This window comes from Erpetoichthys calabaricus, chromosome 3, assembly GCF_900747795.2.
Source record: "Erpetoichthys calabaricus chromosome 3, fErpCal1.3, whole genome shotgun sequence".
In the NCBI taxonomy this organism is placed as follows: domain Eukaryota; kingdom Metazoa; phylum Chordata; class Cladistia; order Polypteriformes; family Polypteridae; genus Erpetoichthys; species Erpetoichthys calabaricus.
In genome coordinates this window covers 124,070,553-124,084,542 of record NC_041396.2, presented here as the reverse complement: position 1 = coordinate 124,084,542, position 13,990 = coordinate 124,070,553, and the positions used below count along the sequence as shown (strand labels likewise).

At 39.1% G+C, this 13,990-nt stretch overlaps 1 protein-coding gene across 1 annotated transcript in view; it reads right to left on the bottom strand.

The window, feature by feature from the left end:
* Nucleotides 1-13,990, bottom strand: part of LOC114649345 (kinesin-like protein KIF13B) — a 664,407-nt gene that overhangs the window by 180,407 nt on the left and 470,010 nt on the right. Inside the window, exon 28 of the mRNA XM_051924704.1 lies at nt 11,873-11,999. Coding sequence (XP_051780664.1) covers nt 11,873-11,999 — 127 coding nt within the window. The remainder of the gene's footprint in view (nt 1-11,872; nt 12,000-13,990) is intronic.

Sequence of the window (13,990 nt, the reverse complement as noted above, 5' to 3'; positions counted from 1 at the left end):
CAATTACAGCCTCAAGTCTTTTTGAATATGATGCCACAAGCTTGGCACACCTATCCTTGGCCAGTTTCGCCCATTCCTCTTTGCAGCACCTCTCAAGCTCCATCAGGTTGGATGGGAAAATTCGGTGCACAGCCATTTTAAGATCTCTCCAGAGATGTTCAATCGGATTCAAGTCTGGGCCACTCAAGGACATTCACAGAGTTGTCCTGAAGCCACTCCTATGATATCTTGGGTGTGTGCTCAGGGTCGTTCTCCTGCTGAAAGATGAACCGTTGCCCCAGTCTGAGGTCAAGAGCACTCTGGAGCAGGTTTTCATCCAGGATGTCTCTGTAGATTGCTGCAGTCATCTTTCCCTTTATCCTGACTAGTCTCCCAGTCCCTGCCGCTGAAAAACATCCCCACAGCATGATGCTGCCACCACCATGCTTCACTGTAGGGATGGTATTGGCCTGGTGATGAGCGGTGCCTTGTTTCCTCCAAATGTGACGCCTGGCATTCACACCAAAGAGTTCAATCTTTGTCTCATCAGACCAGAGAATTTTCTTTCTCATGGTCTGAGAGTCCTTCAGGTGCCTTTTGGCAAACTCCAGGCGGGCTGCCATGTGCCTTTTACTAAGGAGTGGCTTTCGTCTGGCCACTCTACCATACAGGCCTGATTGGTGGAATGCTGCAGAGATGGTTGTCCTTCTGGAAGGTTCTCCTCTCTCCACAGAGGACCTCTGGAGCTCTGACAGAGTGACCATCGGGTTCTTGGTTACCTCCCTGACTAAGGCCATTCTCCCCCGATCGCTCAGTTTAGATGGCCGGCCAGCTCTAGGAAGAGTCCTGGAGGTTTCGAACTTCTTCCACTTACGGATGATGGAGGCCACTGTGCTCATTGGGACCTTCAAAGCAGCAGAATTTTTTTCTGTAACCTTCCCCAGATTTGTGCCTCGAGACAATCCTGTCTCCGAAGTCTACAGACAATTCCTTTGACTTCATGCTTGGTTTGTGCTCTGACATGAACTGTCAACTGTGGGACCTTATATAGACAGGTGTGTGCCTTTCCAAATCATGTCCAATCAACTGAATTTACCAGAGGTGGACTCCAGTTAAGCTGCAGAAACATCTCAAGGATGATCAGGGGAAACAGGATGCACCTGAGTTCAATTTTGAGCTTCATGGCAAAGGCTGTGAGCACTTATGTATATGTGATTTCTCATTTTTTTTATTTTTAATAAATTTGCAAAAACCTCAAGTAAACTTTTTTCACGTTGTCATTATGGGGTGTTGTGTGTGGAATTCTGAGGAAAAAAATGAATTTAATCCATTTGGAATAAGGCTGAAACATAACAAAATGTGGAAAAAATGATGCGCTGTGAATACTTTCCGGATGCACTGTATATGTCTGCTTGGCTGTTGTAGAGGTAAGAACTGTTGTCTCCAAGTCAAGATGTTACGGTTCGATCCCAGGTCCTTCATGCATTAAATGTTTTGAGTAGTGAGTGGCTATTATTATTACTATTATAGAATAAAAACATTCATTTAATTAATCTGAGTCTGTAAAAGCCGGTGTAAATTTAAGGTACTTATAAAAGTTAGTTTTTTGTTTTATTATTCACTTTTATTTTCTCAGTAACATTCACACTCCTCCTGATCTGACGCTGTTAGTTTTCAAATACAGATGTGCTTTAACAGAGATGAACTCAGATGAGGGTTCTATATCGGAGAATGAGAACAGAAGCCCTCCCCGCAAGAAACATCCACTCACACATAAGAACAATGCAGCTGCACCAGGTGTAAAGGTGAAAGATAGCATTGTTTGGATGCAGCAAGAGTTTGTCTGTCATCCTGACAGTGAATCTGCCACACGCATGTCCATCAACAAAACTGCAGGGAATACAACGCTTGCCAAGGTATCGTGCACAATCCTGTTTGCAATTATGTTTTGTGATGGTTTTTATAACAGAGCGGGTGGAGAGAAACTCCGGGGTGGAGTGGTGGCTCTAATGCTAGGGATCTGCACTGGCAATCGGAAGGTTGCTAGTTCGAATCCCATAAATGCCAAAAGTGACTACTTCGTTGGGCCCTTGAGCAAGCCCCTTAACCTGCAATTGCTCCATCCTGGGTATGAGGTTAATCTGCATCAAGCCCTGCAAGCAGGTCCTCCAATCTGCAGGGAAAAACCTGGGGGTTGGTGGCAGAATTGCACTCCAGCCACCATAAAAAAACTCACATTGGTTCAATTCCATCTGAACCAGTGTGGTGCTGAGGTGTCACCCGTTGCATGGCTGAACTCGGGTCCTAATCTGGTATCCTGAGTTGGTTTGTCATGTGGTGGTTGTGGCAATGTGCTGCATCAGATCATGCTCCTAACTTCTTCTCTCCTCTTTATATGAAAAACATTTACTGTATATGTTACTTATATAAAAGCCACACCGAATGTTATTTACCTTGTTTTATTTGCTAACCTTCCTACAGCGTAAAATCACAAGTAGACTGCAGACCTTCCTGTGTTTGATCGACATGGGCATGCTGACAAAGTACATGTGCAATGCCGCTCCTTATTCGGGAAAAGATCCCAGTCGTCCCACAGAAGAAAGACTTTCTGAGACTAAGGTCATAAAGCTTATGGACAAAGGCAGAACCGTAACAACAGTTACGTAAAGTGCAACAGGAGCTTCCACCTGCAACTAAGGTCACTTCACTATGCAAGCAACTCGCCCAAAAAAGGAGACTGTCTGCATTCTCAGTACCATTGCTCGTGTACTGAAGTGACTTTAAAAAAAAAAAAACTAATATCAAAAATGGCTTAGCAAATTAAGAAAAGATAATATTGGGTAAAGGGACAACTAAGGCCTCAGAAGAAGCACAGTATTAGGAAAGTTTGACAAAGAACGTCACAAGAAACCACAAAAGTGTGTAAAGAGTAAAGACCTCAATTAAAGCTTCCCTAACTTGCTTTGTGTGCATTGCACAAGTAAAGAATCTTTAACCACATTTTTTGTACAACTAATAACCCTAAACACTGTTAAGTATAGGTTTAAAACATTTTGTTAAATTCTACTATGAATAAACAAACAAAAAAAAAATTTTAAAAGTGACCTTTTAGTATTCTATACATAACTGTATTAGGAAAATGACAAGAAAAGAGGAAGAAATGTCATTAATCATGGTGATTGCTAAGCACTTTGTCTAGGCTTTCCAAACAGTTTAACACAGTTTACTTTTAATCCTGAATCAAAGAAAAAAAATTAGAATAGTAACCATAAAAAGTAACATAAATGATTACCAAATTAGTACAAATACACAGTAATAGATAAACTTGTAAATGTGGTGTAGCGGGTCCACAGCTAGTCAAAATGGCCACTTTTTAAATAAATAGTCGCCACACTTGCGGCTTAGAGAGGGGGCGTGGTATTGTGGCCAGGGCAGGTTCCCGGGTGAATTCGTGATGCAAGCGGTCCTCACTTAAGTGCACAGGTGAGAAGTCATCCGCATCCATAATTGATGCCGGGAGCTGCTAATTGCCACACCTGATCCACATCGCACATAATAGAAGCGCAAGGCAGCTAGGAAAAATGGAGAGAACAGAAAAGAAAAAGACGAATGGGGTTACAGAAGGAGAAGGCGGCAGGAGGCAGGGAGGAGAAAGCCGATGCGTGAATGAGCGAAGGTGCAGCTGAGCAGTGAGCCTGGGTGTTTGGCTGGCACCTCGGGAGCAGTCGGTAGTGGTCGTGCCCGCTGAGCATTAATGAGGAGCGGGAGTGACCGGAAGGAGGATGGCTTGCCGCATAAGACCGAGAAGGCAGCGGGAGTTGGGACTTGGGAAATGAACCCCCCAGCATGAGCGCCCTGGTCACTGGGGAGCCCATGTCACGGTCTGATGAAGCCCACCGGAGCCAGGGATCGGCGAGGTGAACAGACCAGAAGGAGGCAGCAGAGAGAAGGTCAGCTGCAGGTAGTGTGACTCCCCTTGTGCATAGCCTGGACGGGAGAAGCACGGGAGTCACCAGTAGAAAGAAGGCACCGGGCTTTTTTCTTTTTAAAAGGATTGCTTCCAGCCATTGTTTTAACCTTGTTGTTTTTTAAAGGATTTTTTCTATTGTGTTTCAACCTCCACCTTTCACCTGTTTTTATTGGATTATTTATTTGAAGATTTAAGAGGCACTGCACTATTTATTTGGACACTTTGTCTTTGATTTTTGTTGTGCCTCACTGTCCAGCTCATCGGTGACGTTATTGATGGTGTCCGGTGTCGGATTCAGAGCTCCCAGAAGCAAGATGGGAGCATGGAGCTGAACCCGCATCATCACAGTAAACCAGTCGGAGATTATCCTATTTGTCCAGTTGACAAATCAGAAATCTTGCTGAAGCATTCAGAAGCCAATTCCTGAATAAATAACACTTCTTTGGATAAGAATTAAAAAGGAGAAAATATAATCCCAATGTCTGAATTACAGGAAGAAACTAAGTCAACTAAGACTTTTACTGGTTATCATCATGTATCTATATATTAGGGAAAGGATGATATCAAAACTCACAACACGATTATAATTACCAAAACGATCATGGTTTTTGGTACTGTCAGAATATTGCTAAAGTGAGGTGAGAGAAGAAAGGAAAAAACAAACCAAAAAAAAAAAAAGACAATAATTTGCATTGATATAACTTCACCACATTTTATATTTACATAGAATATTTTATATTTACATAAACTTGTACGTCTAGTTTGGCATTATCACAAGTAAACATACAAAATGTAAATTTCTAAAAATAAAAAAACCTACATAAACCACCCAAATAAAAATATTACAAATGTAAAGAAATTAAATAAGCAGCAGGGATTTAAATCACTTCATAAAGAAATAAAATGCTTCAGCCAAATCTTCAATATATATTCAGCTTTCTTTATTGTAAATTCAAATATAAAAAATATCAACATATTTACTTTGTCCGGTTTAATCTGTAACCTGTGAGGGGAAATAATATGCCTACTGGCACCGAACAGTCTCGCTGATGGTTGCTGGTACACTGGTTGCTGGAATGCATAAAAGCTTACTGGAAACCATAGCTAGGTAAGGAAATCCTGATTCTTGTCCCTTTCACCACATCAGTGAATCCTCTTCTGGTTGAGTGGATACCAATGAAAGACAACTTAAATGTATGAGACTTTTAATCTGAGCAAAACTTACATTCACATCTGTCCATGCAGCTACTTATTGCATATATATTATGCATATATATATATATATATATATATATATATATATATATATATATATATATATACAGTAATCCCTCCTCCATCGCGGGGGTTGCGTTCCAGAGCCACCCGCGAAATAAGAAAATCCGCGAAGTAGAAACCATATGTTTATATGGTTATTTTTATATTGTCATGCTTGGGTCACAGATTTGCGCAGAAACACAGGAGGTTGTAGAGAGACAGGGACGTTATTCAAACACTGCAAACAAACATTTGTCTCTTTTTCAAAAGTTTAAACTGTGCTCCATGACAAGACAGAGATGACAGTTCAGTCTCACAATTAAAAGAATGCAAACATATCTTCCTCTTCAAAGGAGCAAACAAATCAATAGGGCTGTTTGCTTTTAAGTATGCGAAGCACCGTGGCACAAAGCTGTTGAAGGCGGCAGCTCACACCCCCTCCGTCAGGAGCAGAGAGAGAGAGAGAGAGAGACAGATAAAAAAATCAATACGTGCCCTTCGTGCTTTTAAGTATGCGAAGCACTGTGCAGCATGTCGCTTCACGAAGCAGCTGCACAGAAGGTAGCCAACGTGAAGATAATCTTTCAGCATTTTTAGACGAGCGTCCGTATCGTCTAGGTGTGCGAACAGCCCCCCTGCTCAATCCCCCTACGTCAGGATCAGAAAAAGTCAGCGCAAGAGAGAGAGAGAAAAAAGTACGTTGCGTAGCTTCTCAGCCATTTGCCAATAGCGTCCCTTGTATGAAATCAACTAGGCAAACCAACTGAGGAAGCATGTACCAGAAATTAAAAGACCCATTGTCCACAGAAATCCGCGAACCAGCAAAAAATCCGCGATATATATTTAAATATGCTTACATATAAAATCCGCGATAGAGTGAAGCCGCGAAAGGGGAAGCGCGATATAGCGAGGGATCACTGTATATATATATTATTATATATATATAATTAAATTTAGCACAGTGAACTGTTGTATCACAGTAATAGGCATCTACAAAGTCTTCATTTTACTGCTGGATTATCCTTCTTTTCAGAGTTAGAGTTGTGGCGGCAGATGCTGCCGTCGATTTTCATGAAGGCTATCCCAGAACATTTGTGTGTGTCACTGATTTTACCTTTCAGTGTCATTTTAAAGACAGTCAATACACCACAGATGTTAAAAAAAAAAATATTGTGTGCCTTTAAATTTAGTCACAGTGCTGCCACAAATTGGCAGCAGTCAGCTCATCAAGTAAAAAGGAGCTCTCCTAAGTATGAATTCACTTAACAATCCAAGTCCATATCTTCTATACTAATAAAAGGCAAAGCCCTCACTGACTCACTCATCACTAATTCTCCAACTACCCTTGTATGTAGAAGGCTGAAATTTGGCAGGCTCATTCCTTACAGCTTACTTACAAAAGTTAAGCAGGTTTCATTTCGAAATTCTACGCGTAACGGTCATAACGGTCGACAATATCCGCCATGTTAAACTTTCTTATTTATGGCCCCATCTTCACGAAATTTGGTAGGCGGCTTCCCTGTGCTAACCGAAACCGATGTACGTACTTATTTCGGTGGTATGACGCCACTGTCAGCCACCATATTGAACTTTCCAACGGTCTTTGTTACTTATGGGCCCATCTTCAAGAAATTTGGTACGTGGGTTCCCAACGCTAACTGAATCCTACTTACGTACATATATATGTCCATAGCCTGCAGATCGGTTGCCGTGTGAGGCGGCGTTGGGTCACCCATCCTCACGCCTCCCACGTAGTTGGCTGCCTGCCTATATAAGGCCGTCTGTCGCTCCGGTCTCTTCATTCCCTTCCTTGTTTCGCCACGGTATTCACGTCTCCCTGCTGATAACTGCAGCCTTTTTATTTAATCCACGGCTTGTCCGCTGTTTTATTGTTCGTTTATTACGATTATAATTATTGTGTAGGTATTTTAGACTTAGTTTACATTGTTCAGATACCCATTTCCTTTATCGTTCCAACCGAACACCCATTAACATGTCTATTGAGGTGATCACCATCGTTCAAAGAACTGTCACTTACCGAGTGGTTTTCATGCCCGGAGATGGCGACTGCCTTTTCCATTCTCTGTGTTACATATTGCACGGCCATATCAGGCTCACTCTTGATATCCGGAGGAACATTGTGTCTTATGTATTGAATGACTGGGACAGGTTCAAGATGTGGACTGATGACGGTACAGGAGATAATTATACTACACAGGAGCACTATAAGAGTGAAATGCTTAAGCCCTTCATCTATGGTTCTGCATGTGAGTTGATGGCTGCCGCTGAATTGTTCAGTTGTCGCTTTCAAGTGTACCAAAATGGCCAAATATTTTACACCTTTGGACAACTGCCAATGCCTCTTAAACATCTTAGATTCACAGGTGACGATTTGAGTAGTGGACACTTTGATGTTTATGAATGTTTAAACTCTCAAAAGCTGGATGCGAAGTTATCGATGAAACCCATTTCAATTCAAACACCTCCAATTTCCAGTAAGGCTCTGCTTCGCAATGCAATTAATAAGTCTCAGGTACAGACCCTACAAAAGGTTGGCATTGATTTGAGGCAAGATTGCTTTTCACATGGCCAACTATATGTTGCATGCTCAAGAGTAAGCTCAGCGCACAGCTTGGTCATATTACAACCGGAGGGCCGAACTGACAACGTGGTATACAAAGAGATCCTTAACAAATAATTATTGGTATATTTTCCTTCAGTTTAAAAGGTTTACTTTTCTTCTTAATAAAAATTTTAAAGCAGTACTTCACCGCTGCGAAGCGTGGGTATTTTGCTAGTCCTAAATATTTGTATTGCTTTTGCACAAGAATAAACTTCAGCCTGTATTAGCCAACACTTAATGAAAGTTTAGTCGAGTTTCTAATGTGCATTTTAAAAAAAGGGCACCATCTGTGATTTCTGCTGTGCACTTATGCAGTCAATTGCATAGGTGAATGACAAACTCCTTACCATCATGCTGCAGTTAAGAGTGGCTTTAACACATAGTGACATCCTATGCATACAATCTTAATGAAACAAATAACGTAAAAGACAAACTAAATCCTAAGTAATAAATAAGGCACAATTATAAAATAAAGACTTAAAAAAAGATGTTGAATATGTTTGCAGCAAACAAGAGTGATTGCTTACCAAATAAATATCTGTATGAATTTAGCTCCTTAAAATCAGAATTTGCAGGAATTATTATATTTATATGGAATACCCACAATACCATGGCCCTGATGCAATGCATGTGTCTAAGTGAATGTTTTTATTTAAATTCTTGGTTGTTTCATAAGGCTGGATGTAAATGTCGTCTGTTTTAAGACTTCTAGTAGTGATTCGAACAAACAAAATATACTGGATGGATCATCAGGAGCAATAAACAGTACAGACACATGGGTAACACATACACCAGGACAATATGTATGTAAATACTTACTACAGCATATAACACTCATAATACTGATAAGCGATTAGAAAGTTAAACTGCAATGAACTGAAGACTGCTGTACGCTGAATTTACTATAGAATACTGGGTAATGGCCTTGAACTCTAAACCACTGTCACTGCCTTCCGCCATAGTTACATTAAAGCATTAGATGCCCAATTTGCATGCTATGCATGCATGATTACGTTATACATTATAAAGTTGAATGAATGAATGCCTTTATTGTCATTGCATGTAAATATAAAATTAATCTCTCTTAAAAGAAAAACTGTACATCATATTCTGCAATTCCACTCACATACACAAACACATTAGTTATAAATAGCATTAAAAAAAATAATAAAAGCATAAGAAAATAATTAAAGTAATAAAGTGTTTTTGCAGTTATTGCACAATAGTAAATGGATAACATTGCACGTAACATGGAGTAATTGTAATAACATACAGGATAGCAGGTGTAGGTTTTATTCTTTTATGGCTAAAAGCCTTAAAAACTGTTCATTAATCTTTATATGTGATTGTCCAGGGCTCTGTAGCATCTTCCAAATGGGAGTAGTAAGAAAAAGTAATGGAAAGGATGAAAATTATCCTTAACAATATTGTGGGCTCTGCTCAGGCAGCGAGCCCTATAGATATCATCCAAGGTAGGCAGAGGGAGTCCAATAATCTTCTGAGCTGCATTAATAACTCTCTGTAAAGCTGCTCTGTCTGCTGCTTCACAGTTTCCATAGCAGGCCGTTATACAGTTTATCAATATGCTTTTTATTGAGCAGTGGTAGAAAGACTCCAGTAACTTTGTCAAAATGTTGTTCTGAGCAAGTAAACTCTCTGGTGAGCCTTCATGACCAAAGTTGTGGAATTTAGCGCCCACTTAAAATCTTCACTGATATGAATGCCCAAGAATTTGAAACTAAAGAAACTCTCCAATTCCTCTCCTCTTATTTTCAGGTCAGTCTGATAATGTCTAAAATCTATAATACGCTTCTTTGTCTTTTCATTGTTCAAAGACAAATTATTATCCACACACCATTTCCTCAACTTGTAGACCTCGTCCTTGTAGGTTGTCTCATTACTGTCAGAGATAAGTCCCACCAACGTTGTATCATCTGAAAATTTTATAAGCGTATTTGTGGAGTGAACAGGTGTGCAGTCATAAATATAAAGTGAGTAGTGGAGGGGACAGAGCATACAACATTGTGGTGCTCCGATGCGGAGAGTTAGGCTCAAAGAGATATATGGTCTCAAGCTCACTGTCTGCAGGTGATTACAGAGAAAATCCTTGATCCATTATAGTTATAAGTAAAATATGAAAGAATGTATTAACTGTCTGGAGTTTCACCATAGTTAATTGTAAAAAACAGTAAATGTCCCATCACTACCATATATACATGCATATATCCACTTTGGATAAACCTTGCATATTGTTTTATTTATTGATGTGAACATGATTGGGATATTTGTTGAAAGTCTATTAACTGCCCACATCATAAAACAGATAAAGTGAGTAAATTTCCAGCATTCGATGTCAATTTAAGAACTTCGTTAAAAATTTAACAAATCTCTTCTGCACAAAGTATGACACTCATTCTTTTTATTGTATACATTTAACTGAGCTAGAAATGACTTAAATTATTGAAAGATAGATACCAAAAAAGTTTATTAAAGTGTTGTGTTGTTTATGTTCATACTTATAAAGTTTAATGGCTTTAAATTGTTTTTTGCTGAGTGCTTAAATAAATAAGAAGTTAATTATTAATTCTAGCACTTTATTTGAAAGTTATGAGATGAGAATAATGGTCTGCAAGGGTAATTAGCCTAGCAAGGAATACTAAACCAATAACCACGTTAGGTCAAGACATCTGAAATTGAAACATGAATCTTAGGAGCCCTGCATCTACATGTCTTACCCACTCAAATTTGTAAAGGGGGACAGATGGACTGGAGAATGAAGGAAAAGCAGCCAACAAGTGATCACCAACATGTGGGGAGTCCTTCAAGAATAGCTAGCTCATGAAGGCGGTTGAAAGAATGCCAAGAGTACAGTATACAAAGCTTATAAAAAATGCAAATGGTGGCTACTTTAAGAAATCAAAAATATTGGATAGTGTTTAAGTATTTTTAAACACTTTTGGTTCCTCCATAATTGCATGTTTTATTTCATAGTTTTGATGCCTTCACTATTATGTCAAGATACAGAAAATAGTTACAATAAAAAAAAAATCCTTAAACGAGCAGATGTGTCCAAACCTTTGACTGGCAGTGTATATCAAAATAGCAATAGTTGGCACTTTGGAAATGCAATGCTAATGCATTCATTGGTTACATTTAGTTTTAGAAAATGCCTGTAAAGTTATTTAATTTCTGTCATTGTTATGGAGATATTTCGATTATATGCTTATTTAATTTACTAACTACCTCAATCAAACCTAATAAGGACTTTTTATGAGTCTCTTGCTTTGTTTGTGAAAAATTTAGACTGAGCAGCCTATTAAATGTTAGCATGTACCTGCTAATCAAAAATACATCATTCTACTGGATGCTTCCAGATCTTTTTTTGGCTCGCTACACAAAGTGGAGAGAGCACTGATGTCATTATGAATCCTGTTGGTTTGTTGTGGCTGATATCTTTCTGAATTTTTAAATAATCTAGTAGTAATCACTGAAACTGTTTTTTTAGTTCACACAAAGTTATCACAGAACACTTCTTATAGCTTTTTCTCTTTTGGTTTTTACTGTTTAGCCATTTGTAAATGAGCAATGGTAAAGTAAATGTAGGTGTATCTGTTAGCATATTAGAAGATCCAGCAGAATCAAAGGAAATATTCAGAATACTTTAGTTAATTCACTGTAACTTTGGTGCCTAATGCTGTTGAAGGTGGAGGGGCGCACAAACGGGATCAGAGGTTAACACTCTCCATTCACAGCTGTTGAGAAGCAGTGCATACTCCTTGAGTGAAAGAAGTGGAATTATATTATCCCTTTAATTAAACAGGTAGCTGGGGAGCTACTATAAACACTTTGATTTAGCAACATTATCAAGTATAGAATAATCTTCATCTGAACACCTGCACCCCTGCCAAATCTGGATGAGGTATAATCTGTTTTTTGAAAATATATCACAGAAACACAAGTAAAAACATACTGTAATTTGTATAACTTATTTGGCAGCTAAGAGGGTCTAATAAATAAAAGTTAAGTTTAAAATGAAAATTTACCACTTAGCAGGTGCTCCAGGAATCCCACTGCCTTCAGATGGCACCATAACAGCATTCCTCTCTTCTATTAATGTGAGCCTACGCTCTAATAATTGGCATTCTCTTTCTGTGTCATTCTCTGATTTGTCTGTTAAAAACCAAAAATAAGCAAAGAGAGAATAATGTCACTGGCAGTTAACTAAATATTCACTCACAACTATTAACTGCCACCATATCTTTACCAGTTGGAATGTGGTTAGCACTAAACATTACTTTTAGCCTAATGCCTACAATCACAGAAAATGATAGACAGAAAATGATTAACCTATAGAAAGAGGTTCAGTCTGAGGGTCTTGACTGACAAGCGACAAAAGCATCATGGAAAAAGGCTTTTTGAAATAAATAGTGGTGTACTGTCCAAAAAAATACAATAAATAAATAGAAAAAGTCTTTAACAATACAGACATTTGGAAATAAAATCTGCAATAATTAAATAAAAGGTAAATGCATTAATAAACCAAAATAAAACAATGCCATTGTATTTCACAATTTCTAGGTGATTTTTACTTAATTAATAATAATAATAATTAATTACATTTATATAGCGCTTTTCTCAGTACTCAAAGCGCTATCCACACAGGGAGGAACCGGGAAGCGAACCCACAATCTTCCACAGTCTCCTTACTGCAAAGCAGCAGCACTACCACTGCAATAAAACTGTGGTGAGACATGGATCGGCAGTGGGATAAAACCATTTCTGAACCTTTGAGTGTTCCCAGGAACACTGTGGCCTCAATAATTTTGAAATAGCAGAAATTTAGGACCATCAGGACTTCTTTCCAACAGCAGGCCGTTTGGCCAAACTGATTAATCAAGCGTAAAGGGCGTTGGGTCAGGGAGGTATCATATATCCCAATGGTCATTCTAACAGAGTTTTAGAAGTCCTCTACTGAGATGGGAGAACCTTTCAGAAGGACAACCATCTCAGCAGCACTTCATCAATCAGGCATTTAAGGTACAGTGGCTTGACAGAAGCCACTTTTCAGTAAAAGGCATATAACACTTTAATGGACTCTGACAGCATGACGGAAAAGATTCTCCAGTTTAATGAGACAAAAATAAAACTCTCTGGGAAGATTCCAAGCATTATGTTAGGTGAAGACAAGGCACTGCTCATTATCCACCTAATACCATCCATATGGTGAAGCATGATGGTGGCACCATCAATGCTATAGGGGTGCTTCAGATTGGCAGGGACAGGGAGACTGTCTAGAAATTAGGGATGAATGCATGCAGACAAATATAGAAAGGTATTTCAAGAAAGCCTACTCCCAGAGTGCACGCAACCTCAAACTAGGACAATGATTCACTGTTCAGAACAATGGCCTGAAGTATACAGCCAATGCCCATCCCTAGAGAACATATGCGGAGAGTCCTGAAGATGGCAGTTTACAGACAACAGGAAAAACTAAATATCCCAAAATTTAAAAAATTGCTACTAACTGATTTGATTGAAATTTTGTGATGTCACAAAAAAAAAGAAAAAAAAAAGAAAATGAGCTGAACAGTGTTTTATTGTTTGTTAATAAATATGGAGCGAGTAAGCATACTAACAAACATGGTCTATGCAGTGCTAAGATAAAGGCCAGATGGCTGGTTGGGGCTTGTTGGTTTATGCAAATGAAGGTCGCCAGGAGAAACAATGGGCAGGGTACACAAACAGCGGAACTGAACAATTGGGTGGAAAGATTAGTAAAGAAGAGAAGGTCTCCAGGATAGAAAAAAAGACACTGAATCATTCATGTGTAGTATGAAGAATGAACTGTGAAATGGAAGGAGGAAAGATTGGCAAAGCCCAATAAAGACATACCAAGCATTGTGGCTATAAGGTTGTTTTACCAGGAGCAGAAGCGGAGGGAATGAGAAACTGAGAAGGAAGTAGAGTCCTCAGGTCCAAGACAAGCAGAAAATGATGGCATCCCTTTGTCAGTTTAAACACTAGTGCAGATCAGTTAATCTGTCCCACAAGTCACAATAAAAGGAGAAAATTGTACCTAGTTCATTACATTATTTTTTGCACCTGTTGTTTTCCACACATTCTTTAATTCTCTCCTGTTTTGAGCCTCACTCCTCAAATAA